Source organism: Asparagus officinalis, chromosome 3, assembly GCF_001876935.1.
Source record: "Asparagus officinalis chromosome 3, Aspof.V1, whole genome shotgun sequence".
Classification (NCBI taxonomy): domain Eukaryota; kingdom Viridiplantae; phylum Streptophyta; class Magnoliopsida; order Asparagales; family Asparagaceae; genus Asparagus; species Asparagus officinalis.
The window spans coordinates 77,170,761-77,193,690 of record NC_033796.1 but is presented as its reverse complement, the minus strand read 5'-3'; the positions used below and the strand labels follow the sequence as shown (position 1 = coordinate 77,193,690).

The 22,930-nt window shown below is 36.6% G+C and overlaps 1 protein-coding gene across 1 annotated transcript; it reads left to right on the top strand.

Moving 5' to 3' along the window:
- LOC109835309 (protein FAR1-RELATED SEQUENCE 5-like) lies at positions 11,262 to 11,891 on the top strand. The gene has a single exon (XM_020403291.1). The coding sequence runs from the start codon at positions 11,262 to 11,264 to the stop codon at positions 11,889 to 11,891; it is 630 nt and encodes a 209-aa protein (XP_020258880.1).

Sequence of the window (22,930 nt, the reverse complement as noted above, 5' to 3'; positions counted from 1 at the left end):
GTGGCACCTGAGAATAAATGAAGTTGTTTATGAGAGATATTACAAATTTCCAAAGTTTCGAAAGATGGCTATAAGATCACCAAGATATTATGTAAAAATCTAAAAGTGTCCATGTATGAAACTGAACACTATTCATATTACACTTAGTTACTTCCAATGTGTAACTTTTATAAACATATGGTTCGTTCTGTATATAAGAAGTCAGTATTCAATCTTTTGTTAACAATTTCCAACAAGGACAATCAGGCAGTATTGCACAAGAATTATCAAAATCTCTCTTTTGAGTTCAATCCATTGTTGCAGATTAAACCCCTCAATGGAAATCAAGTGCCTTACCTCTGGTTCTAGATGTGCTCAATCCTCATAATACATTAATTAACGCTTTAAAAAAGGGAGTTCTAGTTTTACTAATCATAATTAACATTTTGCGAAGTGCAATCAATCTTTTGCTAACAATCTCTAACAAGGGCAATCATGCAGTGCAAGTGAAAAGTAAAAAAATCCCACTTTTGATTTCTACCCATTATTGCAGATTAAACCCCTGAATGGAAGTCAAAGTGACGTACTGCTGATTCTAGATGTGCTGTGTCCTCATACTTCTTTAATTTTATCACACTTTAAGAAAGGGAATTTTAGTTTTACTTGCAGATTAAACCCCTCAATGGAAGTCAAAGTGACGTACTACTGATTCTAGATGGGCTCAATCCTCATACTTCTATAATTTTATCACACTTTAAGAAAGGGAATTTTAGTTTTACCCATCATAATTAACATCTTTTGTAAATCACTTCCACCATGTCCTAATGTACATACCCAAAATCAAATAAATTTTAGAGGATAAACGCAAGAACTTCATAGTTTGTGTGGTTTCAAATTCTGCATTAAGTTTCGATTTTTGCTGGAGATTCATCACAAGCCAAGGGGTTATGGGCATTCCAAGAGAGGAGCAATATTGCAAAAACACATCCATTTTAACAGCATTAACCCTTCTTTTCTAATCCTCCTATGAGATGTCATATTTATTAGAGTATTGGAGTATGGAGAACAAATCAACCAAAAAATCAGACTCAAATCCACAGTAGGTTAAAAATCTTCCGGTTTTGAAACATGATCAGATGGTTTTTCCCCCTTTTTTCCCCCCAGTAATTATTGCAAAGCAACCAAGAACAATGTAGGTTAGGTTTTAGAAATAGAAGACTTTGTTTGAAATGCCGTCTAGACACTTCCATTGATAATTATAATATAAAAATAAACAAGCATGGAAGAAATCTTAAAATACCTTAGTCACCCTACTTTTAGTCAAGACGGTTGGTTGTAGTACAAGCTGTCAAAGATCTCTTTGTACTAAGGGTGGTCTGATTGCGCATTTTAGCAGGCGATTTCCCCTTTGCTAATGTACGCCACCGCCGAGTTTATGGTGAAGAAGAAGAGGGCTTCTGGTCGGGAGCAAGTGAAATCAATTACAAGGGCTGAGCTTAGGGCAATTTCATCTCCCTCTGAGCAAGTTGTGGAGGATGGTGTTGGCCCTTCTAGCTAATTTTGATGGTGAGCACGGGACCTGTTGGGGCTCGTAAAATGTTGTCGATGGGTGATGTTCTTCGTTCTTCAAGAATTATGGAGTGTATTACAAATCCGAATGCTAGTAATCATGTAGATGGTGCTAATCAAAGTAATTCTAGATCTGGGATGCTTTAGGTTTGAGTTCTTTACCTTCTCATTCTGTTAGAAGTAGATATTGGGCCGAGGATGTTGAAATGGAGGAGAGGGTTAATGTTCAATTCTCAAGTCCAATTGATGAATCTGGAAAAAAATGGTGGAGTGAATGGGGATAAGGAGAATGGGGAAGGTGATGCCTCTGATATTATTTCTGATGAGAAAGTAGAACCTACGATTCCTGAACAACAAAAGAAGTGATCAAGCTTGTTTATTGAGTTCTGAGTGGATTGAGAGAGAAGCTCAATGGGAATTTGCACTAACTGGTCATGTGGTGGGCTTGAATGTTCGATTCAAGGCCATGGAATCATATGTTGAGAAGCTTTGAAAGATCAATGCTAGTACTTAAATCTGCTTTAATTAAGCCAGGCATTTTCTTGATAGACTTAATAATTAAGACTGCCTTGGTTCTTTGGTGTTAGGCCATTGTACTTGAGGCAAACTCAGATGAGATTGAGAAAGAAGAATTTTTCACTGTAGACCCAAACCGATTTTTTATTACCAAAATCGACCGAATTTTTTTTAATTACCAAAATCGATCCGTTTTAAGCCACGTAAGTGTAATCCCATTTCCTAATTAGTCGGGGTTGCCAACCCCGACTGTTTAGGAGTTGTTAAACCCTAATTAAATCAGGTTTAAGGCTTCTAATTGGGGTTTAACAACTCCTAAACAGTCGGGGTTGGCAACCCCGACTAATTAGGAAATGAGATTATGCTTACGTGGCATAAAACAGGTCGATTTTGGTAATTAAAAAAAAAATCGGTCGATTTTGATAATAAAAACTCAGTTTGGGTCTACAGTGAAAAATTGTTCGATTGAGAAATTCAAGGTTACTACTTATCCAATGTGGATTCAGCTTCCTGGTCTTCGATTACATTTTTGGCATGTGAAGGGGATTAGTAGAGTGGTTACTTTCATGAAAAGACCTATTGCAACTGATAATTTGACAGCAACTAAGCAAAGGTCATCTTATGCTAGGGTCCTTGTTGAAGTTGATATGCCTGCACTCTTACCTGATTCAGTTATTACCAAAGGTCCTATTGGCTAGAAAAGTACTCAAAAAATCATAAATGAGTTTAAACCTTAGTTGGGTAACAACTGCGAAGTTATTGGCCATGATCCTCAGTGTGTTTTAGGAAGGAGGAAAGGATGGAACGGAGGGCAGGACGGCAAAAAAATGTGCAAGGAGGGAAGGAGGTCGGCGGCGAGAATGGAGAGAGAGAGGAGGAGGAACGAAAGGGGAGAGCGGGAGCGAGGGGGTGGTGATGGGTTGGTAGTGGGAGAGGAGGGAAGGAGGTCGGCGGCGAGAATGGAGAGAGAGAGGAGGAGAGGAAAGAGGAGGATAGGAAGGAGGTGAGGGAGGTGAAACGGGAGGAGGGTAGATGAGAAGAAAGGTGGAGGGGGCCATTGGTGGAGAGGAAGGAGGGGAGGGAAGGGGTTAGCGTTTGGAGAAATCCTAAAGGTGGAGGAGATGGTGGAGGTGGAGCATGACAAGGTGGAGAGAAGATAAAAGGGAGGATGTGGAGTAGACCATTAGTGGAGGCGGAGGAGAGGAGGGAAGGTGTAAGGGTTTGGACCGAAGATATACTTGTCTGTCTGGGTTTTCCTTCAAGTGTGGTTGGATGGATTATGAGTTGTGTTAGCAGTTCTAAGTATTCCATTTTCTTGCAATGGCTTCTTACATTGATTCTTTCCTTGAAAGAGAGGGCTGAGACAAGGTGATCCGTTGTTTAATATACTAAAGAATCATAACTGCTATCAGGTACAAATAAGATCATATAACTAAGAATGTATCAAATTACACATGTGAAATACTAGATTGACATATAATAACAAAGTAGAGAGAGTAAGACTTTGTATCAACTTACAAAATGTAATACAGTATACTAATTGTAAAATTATGAAATAATAAAAGACATTTGCTAGTAACTTAAATAAATGAATGAATAAAATGAAAATAAGATGGGAAAGTAGCTATCTCCCATAAGACATCAAAGGTTAAAACTTAGGAGGGTAGCATCACGCGTCTTAACTAAGCATGTGTCTCCTTGTAAGACACAAGGGAAGGATTTGTTGTCAAAATACCGATCCAATATCGTACAGGTGTCTATTAGCAGTGTTGTAAAACACGCTCTGGGCGGCCGCCTAGGCGCCCGCCTAGGCGGAGGCGGTGCCCAGAGCGTGTCGCCTAGCCCTGAGCGGCCACGTCTAGGCGCTGGGAGCGCCTAGGCGGCCGCCCAGGGATAAGCGGGCCGCTTAAGCGGCCCGCCCCACTTTTCCCGACCCAAATTTTGAGCTGGGCGCTCCCAAAAACCCGAACCAAAAAAAAAAAAGCCTAACCCAAAACCCAAAACCCGATACCCAAAACCCAAAATCAAAAATAAAACCCTAATCAAAAATAGACTATTAGCATGCCAGACTAGATAATAACTCCAGCGTGTGGGACTTCATGGACAGAGCTTTGATTCATAACCATATCTATATGTATAAATATAGCTAGTGGGGAATGTATGTAGAGTTGAAAATAAAGAGTTTACTAGAACTGAGAGAACCGAAGGAGAACCGGAAGAGAAAAGGTTCAAGCTGCAACTGTAGATCGAACTAAGTAGTCCACTCCCTTCTTAATTTCTAGAGTTACTTTGTGCAACCGGTTAAATCATGTAGGAATAGTTTATACTTTGAAATAGGATCAAGTTTATAGGACAATTCGGAGCATGATTATTTTACTCTCTTTTTAGACTACGAGTCAATGCAATAATTTCCATTAGTTTCTATGAGAATGAATATTACATTACTTAACTACAGTGTCATGAATTATACATGCAATCATGCATTAGCATGACATTTTCTTTCTGTTAAGAATAGAACTAGTAATCTTACACTTATCTCTTCACCCTATAAACGCCATTTATATTTTCAATCGCATGTCGGTGATTTTTACTGTATTTATTAGTATTCCATTCATGTACAGATATATGTGGGGACAAGAGAAGTCTATGTCCTAAAAGAATTAGAAATAGTATTTACTTAAGAAATGTGTTTATGTCCAATGTTATTGGTCGCGTAGCGGTGAGGCATCGCTAAGGCTATTTCGGGCTATTGTGGCAAAATAGCGGTAAAAAGCGCAAAGTCAAATAGCTGTCTAATTTAGATATGTATAAATACTAAAAAAAATTAAAAAAAATCTAAGAAATCTAAAAATACATATTGGATGATTTAAAGAGATCCTAAACATGAAATAGACATGTAACCATCACGTAATACCGAAGATGACTGGAGGAATCAAAAAGTCGTCATCTTCGAGAAGAAGAGCTTAGCGATGACAGAACTGCCATAAGAGGAGCTCACGATGAAGGAGGTGAGAGGAAGTATCAAGGTAGGTGCCAGAGGCTATGAGAGGTGATGGGAGTATGCTGAAAATCACAGGAGACGGTGGAATGCAATGGTCAATGGTTGAGTTTAATTTTAAAAAAATAAGCCTCAAACCGCTTTTAAATAGCAGTCAAAAAGCAAATTTCGAATGCAATCGCTCACTATTTACCGTTATGACACACTATTGGCCGCTTTTGCGAACAGACATATTCCACAATATGTCACCACTATTGCGCGATAGCGTAGAGGCCGATAGCGTCGCGGGAAGGGACCGCTAACGCTATTAACGCCGCTATTGCGGGGCTATTTACCGCTATTTATTACAGTGCCTTAAACACATACACATAGTATTAGATGACTTAATGAAGATATAATAAATAAATAAGTAAAAGAATGCAACTAGACAAATAAAATCCATTGATAGTTGGAGATTATTGAACCTAGCATACACTGTCAGAGGAAATGTTGTGGACACACAAGTCGAGGTACATAAATATTGTAGTCGTACTATACCAAATGTGAATAAGAAGTGGATGTGTTAAAAAAATAAAACTCTAAAGAGATCTTTGTTGACTACATACAACTGTAAAGATCGAAGTTGAATACATAATACTAAAACAAAACCTCTAGTCATTAGGTATTACTATTATTGTTACTGGACCCACGTGTGGTTATATTGCCTGTGAAACCTCGGCCAAGTGAAGATTACTGAAGCCATGAGTTTTACTAAACCACTTAAAGACGCTCAGATTGTATTTTACTAACTGCTTGGAGACGTTCAAGGAAGTTTTACTAGATCCTCTTGAGACATATGTGGAGATTACTGGACTCATGAGGATTACTGAAGCATTACTATACTGTAATATTATTCCACCTATTGGGTAACACAATTAAGGATTACTAAACCCTTGTCTAGATGGTAGAACATAAGAACAATTGTGAAACTTGTTCACTGGAAAAGGTAATATGTTATGTGAATCACTGTGAATCTAATACATACTCCTTACTGATTAAGTTTAATTGCCAAACTGCAAATTCTTAATGTGTGTCATGTTAAATAGTATTAGTTGCTCTTATGGGATTTTCATTTTTAATTTCTTAAATTGTATGTTACTATGGACCATGGTACCTTCCAACCTCAAATATTTTTTTACATTATTAACATGTATGACATTATTTTCTTTAAGTCTGGAAGTGAGGTAGTAGTTGGATTACTCATTGAGTCATCATACTCAACCTATTCATTACTACCTTTCTCAGAAGAAAGTCGAGAATAAAAAGTGCACGTGTGAAGATTAGCTTTTTGAAGAGGGGATTTTTGCTAGATTAGGCTAAGAGTAAAGCCCAATCTTTTGGTTTGTATCTATATGCGATTGACAAGTTAGAATGTTTTAGTTGTATTTTTTATTGTAGATATGCTTTATGAGAACCAAGCTATGTATGGGGTATCGAAATAGTAGTAAATTTTATGAATTGTAGAAGAGAAATATTATGCACTAGAATTGATGAATATGTTATTGTTTGAAAGAGTTTGAATATAAGATCACTGCCTTGAAATTCATTATCGAAATTGATGACTGGCTGCACTGTGTCGCGTAATACTGAGGTTTAAAAAAACAATTCAATATCAGAGGCGCGACACCTGCCCTCATACCATTTTGTTCTTAGCATGAAATATCTTACAAGATTGTCGGATACACTGCAGAATGATAAGGATTTTCATTATCACCCTAAGTGTTCTAGATTGGGGTTCAATCATCTCATACTTGTTGATGATCTCATTTTGTTTGGTAGGAGAAATAGTAGTTCTATGAGGTTACTTCATCAATGTCTAGACTTTTATTTAGTAGGACATCTAGGTTGGTGGCAAACCTTTCTAAATGTTTTGTAGTTTTTGAGGGTGTTGATTATAATACTAAACGGAGTCTAATGGAGGAATTGAGGAATGTTGAAGGAAATTTACCTATGAAATATTTAGGGATTCCTATGGTGACCAAGAGATTATTAATACATGGTCTAGTGTTTTAAAAATCGGCCAAGTTTATCGATATATCATCGATAAATCATGTTTGGACCGCTGTCGATACAATTTTTGTGGAAGGATAACCGGTTATCGTTTTTCACCAATTTCATCTGATATATTAAAAAAAAACTGATAAAGCGGTCGGTCTTTATAGGGGTGGTTATTAATTGATTTTGTCAAAAAAAACTATCCCAATTATTGGTTGGGTTTTGGGTCACAAAATCCTTATTTTTCATACCCGAACCCGATATCCGCTAAATTAAATTGAAACCACTTCCGATTTAATCATTTGATAACCTTATGTACCTCTCTCGAAGGCGTTCAAACAACCCTAAGTTCCTCAGAGTTCGACCTTCAAGGACTCTCTCGACCACTGAAGACTCTCTCAAAGCTTAATAGCCTAAGTCTCTTAAAGCTCTCTCGATAACCGAAAAATCTTTCAAACCCTCAAAAAATTCTCCAAACTTGACCCTCGAAATAGGTACAATGATTTCTTTTATGACTTCTTCTCTAATGTATTTTTCTTTTCATGAAGTTAATTACTTCAATTTGTTGCCAACTATAGAGTTTGATTGAATAGATTGAAGAGATTAGGACCAAAGGAGAAAAAAGGGCAATTTTGAATTGTTGTGAGTTTGACCCTAACTTGTTCGTCTTAATTCTGCAGTGAGAATGGGTTATTTGTTTCACTATTTAATTAATGTTTGGCTAGGTAGTGATCCTAAACATGTGTTATTTATATTTTAGTATATTTATATTTCATAAAATGTGCTTAGATTATATTTTACATTATATTATATATACTCACTATCCGACATGACACTCCGATTTTCACTACTTATCCCCAATATATCATCGATAACCAGGATCTGATATGAATTGTGGTCGTTCGATATAATTCTGATAACCGATATTTAAAACCTTGACATGATCTTCAGGAGTTTGTCATGAAGATTACGAGCAAGATTCAAGGATGGAAAGCTACGAGACTCTCTTATTCTGGTAAATTGTAACTAGTTAGAAGTGTGCTTTTAGGTAGACAACTATACTAGTCTTTCTCTTATGTTACACCAAAGAAAGTTCCCAAGATGGTGGATGACCTATGTAGGCGGTTCTATAGGGTGGATCACATGATGGCTATAACATGTTCTTTGTTGTGTGGGAGATGATTTGCAAGAATTTAAAACAAGAAGGACTTGGTGTTTATTCAGCTCATTATGGAGTAAAGCTTCTACTCTTAAATTGCTATGGTCAATCCATTTAAAGATATTATGTGGATAAAATGGGTTAATCATTATTGTTTGAGAACATATACTATTTAGAGTGTTCATTGAAGAACTGGAATGCTTGGACTTGAAAATAATTGTTAAAAGTAAGATTATTTCATCACTTTGTAGAGATATGCTTCAAATGTTTAGAGTGGTCATTTGATAAACTACAATGGTCAAGTGCTGCTAGTAATCTTCGTAAAGCTATGATCTATAGCGCAATACTAGTAGACTTTTCAGTAGTCAATTAGTACCAAACTATTTGGGGGTCATTGCATTCCCTAAACATTGCTTTATTGCTTGATCAGTTTTTCAACAAAATACTTTTTACGCAGAACAGGATGGTGAGATTTAGCATGGTACAAAGTAACTGTCAAGCTCTCTGTAATGGTGGATTTGAAGATCATCCACACATTTTTTCTCTTGTTCTTTTTCTAATGATATTTGGAATCTGGTGATGGATTATCTGAGGTTGAGATTTCAAAGTTGTGATTAGGGATATATGATAGATTGATTTTTACAATTGAGAGGAAACTCTTTTGACAAAAGAATAGAGAGGGCTTGTTTAGTTGCAATAATTTACGAAATTTGGAGTGAGATGAATCGACGATTGCATAGGGAAGAGGTTTGTTTTGTTGTTGTTGTCAAGAGAATTAAACAAGGTGTTCTTACGACTATTTTACATTCTTATGTGCCTGATAGATATAAGTGTTGGATAGATACTTCGTGCTAGGAATTTTATGATGATAATTTAATAATTTATGAATGGGTATCCGTATGATCAGGGATGCTTGATTAGAGCTATGTACATAACGCTATACTTGGCAATGAAATAAAAAAAATTCATTGACCAAAAAAGAAAGATGGACAAATTTTCAAAATCAACCTTTTTATCATTTTTATCAGCAAAATCGACCATTTATGAAATTATTCAGCAAAACCGACCTTTTTTCTTTTGAAAAGGGTCGGTTTTGCTGGCGGGGAAATTTAACGAAATACACGGGGCTGCTAGTCCCGTGTATTTCGACCCTGCTTTGAATTGCACGGGACAAGCAATCTCGTGCAATGGATTCCCTTATTTTTCACCCGTGACTCCTCAACCACATTTCTTTCACCCAAACCCATTCAACCCCATTTCTTTCACCCGTCAAACTCCTCAACCCCATTTCTGTCTCGACGCCGCCGACCCCCGCCGCCGACCAAGCACGCTCCGACCACCGTCGCCACCGACCAAGCAAGCTCTGACCACCGCCACCGACCAAGGTAATGGTGTTTTTTTGTTGTTAATTTTGTTTAGCCATGAAATTTCCTTTTTAGTTAAGATTTGGGATTATGATTGAGATTTGGGAATGAATTTAATTGAGATTTGGTAATAAGGTTGAGATTAGGGAATTAGGGTTCGGTTCAGTTGGGATTAGGGTTTTAGTTGGGATTTGAGAATGTATTTTGAGATTAGGGAATTAGGGTTCGGTTCAGTTGGGATTAGGGTTTTAGTTGGGATTTGAGAATGTATTTAGTTGGGATTAGGGTTCTAGTTGAGATTTAGTTGGGATTAGGGTTTTAGTTGGGATTTGAGAATGTATTTAGTTGGGATTAGGGTTCTAGTTGAGATTTAAGATTTGGGATTAGGATTCAGTTGAGATTTGGGATTAGGGTTTAACCATGATTAGGGTTTAGACATGAATAACGTGATTTGGGATTAGAGAATTTAGCCATTATTTGCTTTGTAGTTAAGATTAGGGTTTTAAATTTGATTTTAAATTAAGATTAATATTTTCAGTTACAATAGATTATTAACATATGATGGACTGTTGATTTTCAGTTTCGATGGCAAACTCTATACCCATTATTTGCTTCTTCAATGGGAGCCTTGGCGTCGAATTGAATAGTATGCCGATGTATGAGGGAGGTTCTAGGAAAATGTTTATGCTATCTAAGTCCTTCAATTTTGATGGAATGATGAATGAAATACACAAAGTTGTGAAAATTAATAAAGCATGGTATGTAATTAAAGTGTTCTTCAATTGTCCGATAAATGATAGTAGAACTATTGCTGTGGCGAATTACCGACGATGAGGAATTGAATGACATGAAACAATCAGTGGAGAAGCAAGTGTCAGTTGAGTTGTTCATTGAGAAGTATCTGATTCAAGAATTTGCCCAAGTTTCACGACCTCAAGGAGAGTTTTCTCGGATGCTGGACTTAGACAATGAGTCGAGTGGTTTTATGACATCTCCAAGTCAAAAGCCGTGGTTTCAACTACAACATTTAAGTGGGCATTCTCTTGATGGGACGTCAATTACTATATTTAATGACGTATCGGGCTATGTTACGGGTGATCTACCGGCCGGATCAATTGTAGAAGAAGTAAATGATGACTCGGAAAATATTGAAGAAGAAGGCGTACAAATTGATAGCATGCATGTGACAGTTGGAATCAATGATGATTCTCGTTGGATGGAACAATTTAATGTTAACAATGATTATGTGGAAGCTGAAGATCCGTTGCCCGACGAGTTACATAATGAAGATTGGATAAATACTTCGCAAGCTGAATTTGTTGATGTTGGTCTAAATTTACAACGACCTGAGGACTTCACTTTTAAAAAAGGGGACCTATTCGAGAACAAGGAAGCACTGATCTTTGCGGTCTGAGAATGGTCTATTAAAAATCGGGTCAAATTCAAGCCTGTAAAAACTAATGCAACCAACTACTATGTAAAATGTTATTTCAAAGAGAAGAATGAAGTAGAGCATGCAAATGAGCAAGATGAGAGATACAGGAAATGTCCTTGGTTGCTAAATGTCGCTGTGAGGAAATCATTAAATGGGTAATTTGTAATATCTAGATATTATAGGCTTCATACATGTTACAATTCGTCGATGGATGTCGATGATCATTCTGCATCTTCCTCTTATATATGTAAGCTAATTATGTCTGAAGTTAGAGCTGAACTTGATCTAAATGCAGGTCAGATATTTCAAATGATATATGATATGCGGGGCATTAAGATATCTAAATATAAGACATATGATGTAAGGAGGAAAGCGTTATCTAAAATATTTGGAGATTGGGAAAAATCTTATGAATTACTTCCACAGTATCTTGAAGCTATCAAGCGAAATAATCCGGGTATTGAATATGAAATATTGTCTGAAGAGATTGCACCGGGGATTGAGAGGTTCACTCGAGTATTTTGGGCATTTGGTCCTGCTATTAAAGACTTCACTTTTTGTCGTCCGTTATTGAGCATTGACGGTACGCATCTATATGGCAAGTACAAAGGTGTGCTTCTTGTGGCGACCGGTGTAGATGCAAATGACGGTTTATTTCCTCTAGCATTTGCAGTTGTGGAGGTAGAGGATATTTCTAGTTGGAAGTGGTTCTTTGAACTTATATACAAATGGATTCCTAGTGTCCGTGCGCCCAGATTAATTACTTTCATCTCGGATAGGATGAAAGGAATTATAAGGGCATTACATGAGGGTTTTGATGCACCACATCACCATTGATATTGTTTAAGGCATATAAGAGATAATTTTAGGAAAAAGCACGGTGAGATTAATTTGTAAAATCTTTTATGGCAAGCTGGGTGTGCAACCGATACATTAGTGTATGAACATTGTAGAGAGAAAATCAAGTCTTTATCATTAGATGCACATAATTGGATTGAACATAACTTGAAGCCTCAATTCGAGCATCGATAGGCATTATGTAAGGATAAGGGTGTGCGGTTTTGCATCGGGGCCGTTGCCTTTTGATGTGCCACCAATATTGATTGAGCAACATGCACGTGCATACATTATGCATATGATTGGTTTAATATCATTTCCAGATTCGAGTAAAGATAAAGTGCATGTCAGATATCATATTTATCAGTATTTACAATTATGCCTATTGAATTAGTTTATTTTGATAACTTGAAATGTTGTGAAAATGCTAGATGGTTACCACTTATCGGGGACTTGGACACGTGTGGTGCGTTATCGTGGGGTAGTACGGTTTTGACGTACCTATATAGAGAGATGTCCAAAATTACATTCATGAAAATAATAACTTTAAAGGGTGTCTCAGCTTACTGCAAGTATGGGCATGGGAGAGACTGCATTTGAAGCCAAGACTATGCGTGAATTTACAATTAGACGGACAAATTCCACTAGGATGCAGGTATTATATTTTTTAACGTAGTAAATATAATTGTAGTTATTATTTTGGTACTAAATTTTGAAAATAACACAGATGGAATGTCCAAAAATGTTATGACGAGACCCCGGCTAGACAATTAGATTTCTACCGAAATGAGCTTGACGGCATGAAGATTTTTCAGGTATCATTTCTATAAAAATGAGTTTTTTCTTCTATATATCAACATTCGTTTTAATGATATGCAACAATTATATGTAATACTCTGTAGATGGAATGGGAGCCCTACACCCCATTTCTCGATCATCTACCCCCGATATGCACAGAATACCCAGTTATATGGAGAGCCAGAATTCCTCTAATATGTTTTGAGATAATAAAAATGTATGTACCGGACCGCGTGCTTCGATAATTTGGTTTTGCACAACATGTTCCGTAATTTGTTGAAAAATAGAGAGGAAGGCGAAGAAAGGAGGCCAACAAAATGACTGGGCAGCTGAGCATCAAAATTATATACACAGATGGAATGATAGATATTTTCGTATTGTTGAGCAAATTGAGCCAACTCCCCAAGAATCGGATTACTACACTTGGTATTGGAGGATATCCAAAAGATGGATACTCCATGCGACCACATCCCCGGTTAAGTTGCAAAGAGGATATGTGCCTCGGGGTATAGATGAGAGAGAATTAGTATGTATTTTCAAATTTATTTTAAGTTCATTTTTATTAGTATTTTTCAATATTGCTAAATATAATTGTGTTTTTTTTTAAAATTGCAGGTATCAGCAATAGATGATGTTCAAGCAATTGCAAATCGTGGCTTGGAATTGGCTCGAGCAGGTAATGTAGAATTAAATATGAAATTTACATATTGTAATTTAAATTTTAAAGTAATTTTTACATTTCGGATTTTTTTGAATTATCTCTTGCAGGTACATATCCCGAAGCACAGAAACATGCATCGATATATCAGTCGATAATGCAGAGGCTTCACCAAGCCTTACAACCAACTCATGAAGACCTTCATGATGGACGAGAGGTAGCGTAATTAGTATACACACGTCAACAACGACAAAGACGAGGACGACGCAGAAACGACAATGAAGCTGGGCCTTCCCAACGTGTTGACGACGTAGCTGGACCGTCACAACCACAAACGCAACCGGATCATGAACTCATCGAAGATCGGGATGAAGGAGGCTGAAGACAAAGGTGGAGGAGAAGAGTTCTTGGATATATATGTAAGCTAATCGTTATTGTTATATAAATTACAATCCTATTTTGATATGTACATTATAAACGTATTTCGAGACAATAGATGGTTTTTGGATTTGTAGCCGAGACTATGGTGTGACTTATTAGATTCGTAAGTGGGTTTATGGCGTGATTTGTTGGATTTGGATTCGTAATTGGGTTTGTGACGTGATTTGTTGGATTTGGATTTGTAAGTGGGTTTGTGGCGTGATTGGTTGGATTTGTATGAGTTTGTGGTGTATTTTATGATTTTTAGATTTGATATATGCGTTTATATAGGGAATTGTCATAAAATGCAATGGTGTAATTTATGAAACTTGCATTTGAAATATGAGTTTGTACAGGGAATTGCAACAAGGCAGCAGAAATACACATTTGTGCAGGAAATGCACGGGACTGCTAGTCCCGTGCATTTCATTGTGCCCAGGAAGTGCACGGGACTAGCAATCCCGTGCACTTGTTTTTTGTAGCGATAGAACTCTCTGCAAAAAACACGGGATTGTTAATCCCGTATTTTTTGAAAGCTGGGTCGAAATACACGGAACTAGCAGTCTCGTGTACTTGTTTTTTTGTTGCGTTCGAACTCTCTGCAAAAAACACGGGACTGCTAGTCCCATGTTTTTCAAAGCTGGGTCGAAATACACGGGACTAGCAGTCCCATGTATTTCGTAAAATTTTTCCAGCAACAAAACCAACCCTTTTCAGAAGAAAATGGTCGGTTTTGCTGAATAATGTCATATGAGGTCGGTTTTGCTGATAACAAAAAGGTTGATTTTGAAAATTTATCCAAGAAATATCTCTTTGTACTCTAACTTTTTTGTTGCAAATAGCCAAAACTTGTCTGCAGTATGCAATCCTTAAAGAATGTTGCTTCTATTTATTGAAAATTTGATTGCAAAGCTTAAAGACCTCAAGTGGTTCCTAGCAATGATGCGTGAGGAATGATGGTAATTGTGCCTTTCATTGAAGTGCAAATAAATATGATCACTTGTTCCTTCCGGATGCTCATACTCGCTAATACATGCTCACCATTGTATATTAAATATTAAAGTTATGTTAAAAAGCCTACTCTTTACAAGCTTGTTAACTAAATTTGGTCCAACGCTAGCAACTTGAAATATTTTTTCAACAATTCAACTAATATTAAAATATAAATGAAAAGAAGAAAAATTGTAAGTGTACCATAAGATGTGGTCGGGAAGGATATTGTAGAAGTAAGAAACATGCACTTGCGGTTAGACGGTATCAAAATCCATATCACCCTTTTTGCTTTATTCCTACTTGCTCGTCTATATATAGTTAGAGAAGATCTCACAAATCCTTTAAGGATTTCAATTTTTTTATTGCTTCTCATACTTTATTCACAATAACATACTATTAAATTATAATCACCACCTTCAAAGTTTCATGGTTCAATAAAGTGTTGGCATTTTCCTGATTATTGGATGAACTCAAATTAATAAAGGGCTAGTAGTGGACAAGCTGCAGATCGAGTGAAGATTTTATTCAAGAGTCCTAATCCACTGAAGAAATCACTTAGGATTAAAAAGTTACATAGGACTTTTCCTTTTAAGGTAGTTTAGATAAGATGTTCAGTTTTATTTTTAAGTTGATTTATCTATTTTTAATTTTAGATTGAATTTCGGTAGGAATTTATTCGAATATGAAATTACATGAGGCTAATTTGATTTTCTAAATTGTACTAGAGATAAGATTTCAACTCTATTTAAAGAATTGTAGAGTATATTGTATTTGGAAAGTGATTTTGCATGAATAAATTATTAGTTAAGCCAAATTAGTGTGGTCCCTTACATTAGGGGTCTGTGTGCAAGGCCAAACATTTCTTAGTTTTAAGATTACTTTCCTTAGATTAAAATTATGCAAAAAAATCATTTTGAGATATTCTACTTCATCTACTAAGAAGTTATGTTCCTCTCTCTCATCCTTTGCTTTTTTACTAATTAATAGCCAAGCGCCCTGCTCATGAAACCCGTCGTTATAGCGCTTCTACCCATGATCTCACCCATCAATATGAATCTATCATACCATGTCCCCTCCTCCATCTCCAGCCATGATCTGCTCTAACACACCAAACCCTTGGCTTTTCCTTGTGACCTTTGACGACTCACTGCACTCTCATTTCTCGGCTAGTCATCTACTCATCTCCACCATGAAGCCATTCTCCTCGATAACATGCCGCTCCAATAAATCCTCATCTCAACGGAACCTGAGAACTCCACAATCCTAACCTAACCTCAACTCCGGATCGTCTCCTTCCTCCTTACATTGACTTGATCCTTGGAATCCACCCGCACTCATGCAATCACCACCTCATATTTAGCCCGATCTAACTCTCTTTCAAATTTGCCTCTTCACAGTTGCAAGCGACTTAAATAGAACTTTGTCCTCTTCAAGATTCGCTGATTCATCATATTGGACACCAAAGCTCGATCTTCGGAAAACTTAGCTAGCTAAATTTATTGTCGATCATCTTATCCAGAATTAGTTGTTTTTGTGTCAGAAAGGACCTCATTTTTGTAGCTGATTTGATAGATGTAATTCCAAAGGATTCAAGTCAAATGTCTACTGCATTAGGTCAAATTTGAACATACCCTTCAATTTTACAATTATTGTTAACATTTGTATTATTAATTGTAGGTTTATACTTTCATTATTTATACTTAGTTTCCGCTTTTCTTTTCTTTTTTTCTTGCATTTGCTAGCTAAGTATCACGTATCTAGATCTATAGAACTATATAGATTCGTATTGGGCCATCTCTCCACAACAAAAGAAAGTTTAAACCTCAGCCCACATGAAGGGCATGTTTGGCGACTACTTATTTTATGATTCCTTAGAAGTTACTTATTACTTATTTAGTTAGAGAGCAAGATAGTCTTTAACATCAATAAGTAAATCTACTTATAAGTGGCCAAAAAATAAGTTGGAGAATCCTAGCTTATTTTTTTCCCTACGTATAAGTTTAAAAAAAAAGTAATATGTAAATCCTTACCAAATATGATCTTGACACCTTATAAATAAAGGATGCTTATACGTGAAAATAAGTATGTTGCCGAACATGCTCAAAAGCAACCGCAACCACGTCTAGCAAATTAAAATTAAAATCAAATTTATTGATCATCTTTCTTTCCCTCTAATTCTTCTCTCTCCTGAGTCTCTTCCTTTTGAGTTAATTTCTAGAATATTGGATCCATTAAGAACAAACTACATCAATTAAGATTATGTTAGTTAATATAAGCACTTTCTGTTAACTAGCATTTATTACTAAAATAACCTATATGAATTAATAGAAAAAATAGAAAAGCAAAATGGGTGAGCATTAGCCTTCAGGATAGATACTATCACTCTCAAGCATTCTGAATTATAAGGTGAGCTCTCAAATATAAGCTTGCTACTTAGACCTTAGAGTCAAGCTTACAATACTCAAAAACAAGACTTTTCTGAAGCCATATAGTGATGCGTAAAATTTTATTTAGCCATGTAAATTCCAAACCTGGCATCCTATTCAGCTATCACTAAGAGAATAATCAAATAGTTTATTCAGAAAAGGGTATGCAGAGATTAGAAATAATAATTTGATTCCGAAGATTGATCTCTAGGACCCTATATATATTCGTATCGCATCAGGATTGATTTCAGAGCAATTGTACATCTCTCCAACACAAAAGAAAATTAAAACACCATCTCAAAGCAATCGCAAACGCTTCTCCCAAGTTTTTTTATAAAAAAAAGGCTAATGATCATCTATCTTCCCTTAACAGTAACTTTTTCATTCACTTCCTTCTTCTCCCTTTGTTTCAAAAACAAGATTTTTCTGAAGCCATGTAATGATGGGTAAATTTTCATTTACCATATATAATAGATTCGAAACATAAAACCATCTTCAAGTTATCACCGAGAAACTAATTAAATCAGAAAAAAAGCATATGGAAATTAGGGTTAACAGTTTGATTCCAAAGCAAAAAAGATCAGAGTCTGTAGAGATGGAGAATTAGGGACCTGGAGCAAGGCGAACTAGGAACGGGGATCTGTGAGAGTTCGGACGACAATGAAGGTAGATGATCACATAAGGTTCGAGCTTCAACCCAGCCCGATTCGAATCCGTATATCTCCTCATCTTCATCAACCTATTAAGAAAACTAAAATTAAAAAAGATGCTAATTCGGAGAATTCATCAGAAAGAAAGAAAGAGAAAGACGGAATCTTTACCAATGGCAAGGAAGGTGAACCGCCCTCGGTCGCCATTGAAATTCTGGATACCCGGCTGAGTAACCTTTCCCCGTGAAATTTCACAAGAATTCCTTTTAGGGGCTGTTTGGTTCCTTTTTTTGGCGGTAAAAGTGGGGAAAGCTGTCAAAAATGTCAGCTTTTTGGCGGCTTTCCCCCAAAATCACCCTTTAAAAAGGTGATTTTGAAGAAAAGCTACCAAAAAGCTGATATTTTTGACAGCTTTTTTCTTTTTTACCACCCAAAAAAACCTATCCAAACAGTCCCTTATCCCAAAAGTAATGCGGAACGAATCTTTGGAGGCTGCAACCGAGAGATTGTTCCTTTTTCAGCTTTTTACCTTTTGATGGCCCTCTTTCTTCTTCTTCTATATAAAGCTATGCACCTCGGGCAAAGCATGCCTTATTTTTAAAGAAATTTTCAAAACCGACCTAAACCATATTTTTATTTTCAAAACCGACCCGCTTTTTTTATTTATCAAAATCGACCCACTTTTTACCACATCAGCTTAATCACATTCTTAAATAGTCGGGGTTGGCAACCCCTACTGTTTAGGAGATTGTTAAATCCCAATTAGAAACCTTAAACCCGGTTTTTTGTTGTCCTAAATAGTCAGGGTTGGCAACCCCGACTAATTAGGAAATGAGATTAAGCTGACTTAGCAAAAAGTGAGTCGATTTTGATAAATAAAAAAAATGGGTCGGTTTTGAAAATAAAAACATGATTTGGGTCGGTTTTGAAAATTTCTTCTTTTTTTAAACACTATATTTTATAAGCTTGTCATCATTAAAGTTTTAATATATTTGTTTTAAGGCAAAATTGTGTCTAGGCCCCAAAATGGAGACCTTGAAGTGGTCCAGGCCCACCAATTAATTCTCTTGGGCTTAAGCCCAAAAATGGTGTTTTTTGTGTGGCCCAGCCCCTTTAGCCCTCCTGTATACATACACACTCCGTATTTTGACAAAAATCTCGTAAATGTCCTCTTCTCTCTCACAGGAAAACCCCTACCAGGCATTAAATAATCACTGATCTCTCCCATCACAGTTAAGGCGAGTAGACGACGAAAAGCGGGGGGGAAGGCGGGTTCCCTCCATTACTGCTCTGCTTCTCCATCATGGGTTATAAATTGTCTAATTTTAACTCTCACTCTCTCATTTATGAAGTTAGGGTTTTTTTCCTTTAACTTTCAACAACCCTTATGAGCTTTAAATCCCCTTAATTACTCCTCATAACTGTCTCCATAACTCTCAACCATCCCAAATGGCCGCCAACCACTTGATTTGTATGGTGTCTTTAGGCGAGAAGGCCATATTTTTGAAGCTATGCTCGACAACAAGCTTTTATGAACTGAAATTTGATGTGGCTGAAAGACTGAATGTACCTGAAGAAGCTTTATCCTTGATATATAAATATGAGAGGCACCCCAACCTGAGTTTTTTAGTTGATAATGAAGATGACTCGTCACGCCCCACTTCCTAAAATACCCGGGAATCGAAACGTGAACAAGCCCGCGACGTATTAGATTGAGAAGAAATATATACTATCTTTTTTTCTTTTCTTCTCAATCCAATACGCTAAGCGTCTAGAAATATATACAATGCGAAGTCACAGGTCCCCGATCACATATAGCAAAAATATAATGAACAACATAGAATAAAATAATACATATCACAAATGGGATAACATCCGAGATATAATATTCGGATCAACATGCCCTTATACAAAATGAACAAATGAATACTAGAGAAATATAATACATCATTCAAACTGAAATGGGAAGTACTACAAGAGTAAACGGAACCATCAACTAATAAATGGAAAGAATAGGCTTTGACTCCTTCTTCTGCTCCGTCTACAGGGTACTTCTGCTGAGAATCCTCTGGCTCCTGCTAAACCTATTCTTCCTCTAAGTCTGACGTACACCAGAGAAAACAGGTGTACGTCAGCGTGCATGGCACACAGCAAGATCCCACAAAACAAATAGAACGAACGAAAACCAAGCAGAAAACGATACGATAACAGAAATGGCAAAAGAACGTGCAACTAGAAATCCAACAAAATCAACATATGAAAACACTACTAAAATATAATAATCAGAAGAATCCAAAATCAACCGGGTGACGAGGTCATGCAGCTAACAATCAGAGCAACCATCAAGTGACAGAGTCATACAACTAGATGAAATTAATACTTAAAAATCTACAACAAGAGACGTAATACGTCGAGCGAAATAATCCAAGCAAGAAAACTCTCATGTATATAGCATATGTCTAAAATTGTAGATAATTAAATATTAGCCCCGATCTATGTATGAAAAGAAACACAACTAGCCTACATCTCACAGGAATTCATACTTAGTCAAGAAACGAGGTCATGTGACTAGCCATCCTAAAACTCACTGGTCCACATCTCACATAAAGTCAACATTCATATCACCGGATAACTGACTGCTCACAAATCCTCTACGCGCATCTAATACCGCTACACGAATCGGTCAGAGGACTACACGCAATCCGATCTCGGCCTGGTTCGAACTCAGACAAAGCTCAGGTGACGAAACAAATCACGGACTAAAGTGACTACACGAATTCACTTTAACCTAACAAACCAACCCTAGTGGCTACACGAATTCACTAGCGCGGGCTGGAAGATACATCAACAGTCACATCCAAGCACATGAACATTAACTTCCCTATCCCAACTCTTCTCGTTTTTCTAAATCAATAGTCGTATTCCATATTGAAACTCTGGTTCACCACCTAAACTCAGTCAACACACTCACACATGTCACTAGGTCTGTTCATGACGTACGAAGCCACTAAGTCATGAACTACTAAGGTTCTCAAACACAACATGGGCAATACATAGCAGACATGTCAAATATATTAAAATAATCACAAAACGTGAAATGTGATCATAAACATCAAAAACATACATGCAGTCCGGTTTTATCAATATCTTGTTATCCAACCCTCTAAACTATTCATACAAAATCATAAATTACTTAAAATCCAAAATAGATAATTCTTTTACAAATAAATTCATTTAGATCATCATAATTATAAAAATGATTCTTTTTCCAAAATAATTCCTTTTAAATTATTATAATTTTTCTAAATGATACGTTCTCAAATAAATTCTTTTTAATTAATATAATTATCTAAAAATGATTCTGCTGCTGAAATAAATTCTTTTTAATTAGTCATAATTGTTCTGAAAATATTGTTTATCATATTATTATGATTTATCGAATATTATTTCACCAAACAACCCACGGAGATAATTATTTCACAATTCAAAATATGCAGATAATTCATAACAATCTAAAATGTAAAGAATGACAAACTGAGCAACATGATCTTGCCTCGGGTACGTCGAATGATTCAACACCGACGTGCGAGTCTGCGGGTCTGATCTGAGCGCATGTCTAAAGAGCGTCCGTCGGATCTGACCCAGAGAGCGCGGCGGCGAACTCGGGTAGAGGTCAAGGGGGATGCGGATCTTGTTGAGCTCGAGACGACGCTGGAGGCGGTCGTGGGGAGGACTGCTGCAGGGGGTTTGGGCCGACGGGGTTGGGTTGGCGAACGCGGAGCTAGAGGTGGGGTCGACCAAAATGTTATCTGTTTCAAAAAATCCGAACTTCGTCGCTGTGTCGCCAATTCTACAGAGAGTTTGTACTATATTTATAACAACCAATTTATTTTAATTTAGCTGACTGGAATATCTTTGTGATATTCCATTCTTTTTCTCAATATTATATTAAAGATACTGAGGTTCGGGGACCAATTAAGATTTTTTTTCCCCTACATATTATACAATTACACACACACACACACACACACACACACACACACACACACACATATATATATATATATATATATATATACCCTTTAAAAGAGCCAGTTCCTGAAAAACTTTCCCATACCCAAATTAACCTTCAACCATCTTAAATATACCCACTTTCTCCCTTAAAATCGTTTCATTTAATTTGTCCTCAGAATCGAAAAATTCCACCTCCGTTACGCCTTCCTCTCCGCCGAAGCCGAAGAGATAATCGATTACCCTTCTCCGACGAAGCCGAAGCGTTACAGGAATTTGCAAAGATGTAGATTATTCATTGGTTACTCTTCTCCGTCGAAACCGTAGCGTTTCAGAAATCTGCACAACTTTCTATTTCTTCAGAATTTCCGCATTCATCTCCAAAGATTTCTGCATTTGGGGATTTAGTAAGGTATTTCTTCTTCATCTTCACTCCTTTATTTATATACAAAACCCTAACTCTATCTATCCCCTTTTAGTTCTTCAGTCCTCTCATTTTCTTCTAAAACTTGCCCTAATTTTCAATTTCCTACAGTTTCAAACGACAAGGGTTTACATATTGCAACAGCAGTTGGATCGACTTTAGAAAGTAAGTTGATTTGAGTTGAGTTCTTTAAATTTTCAGATTTTGATTTTGGTTGTAATTTATTTCCTAAATTACTTCTGTTTTTAAGTTATAAATTCTTTTGTATCTTATATGTGTTTGGGAATTGATTTCTTGATATGGTGTTTTATATGAAAGCTCTGAAGGTGGGGAAATATGTGTTTTTTTTTATATTACACATTGAAAAATTTACGCATAAATGTGATAATTTATAGCCTTTTCAAATAATTAAGACAATGTTAAGGTTGCAGTCATGAGTCAGTTCTTGTTAATTAGGATAACTACGTACTGCCCAGGTCATGATATGGGTATCTTCATCTTAGTGCAACTCATGCATATTGGATATTGCTGATGTGATGTAATGGATAACTCATGATTGTTCAAAGCTGAAAACAAATGGACAGTGCACAAAGCTGAAAACAAATGTGCTTGCCAACAAACAAAAGTAAAACTTTTGCCAGTAATAATCAAAATCAAAT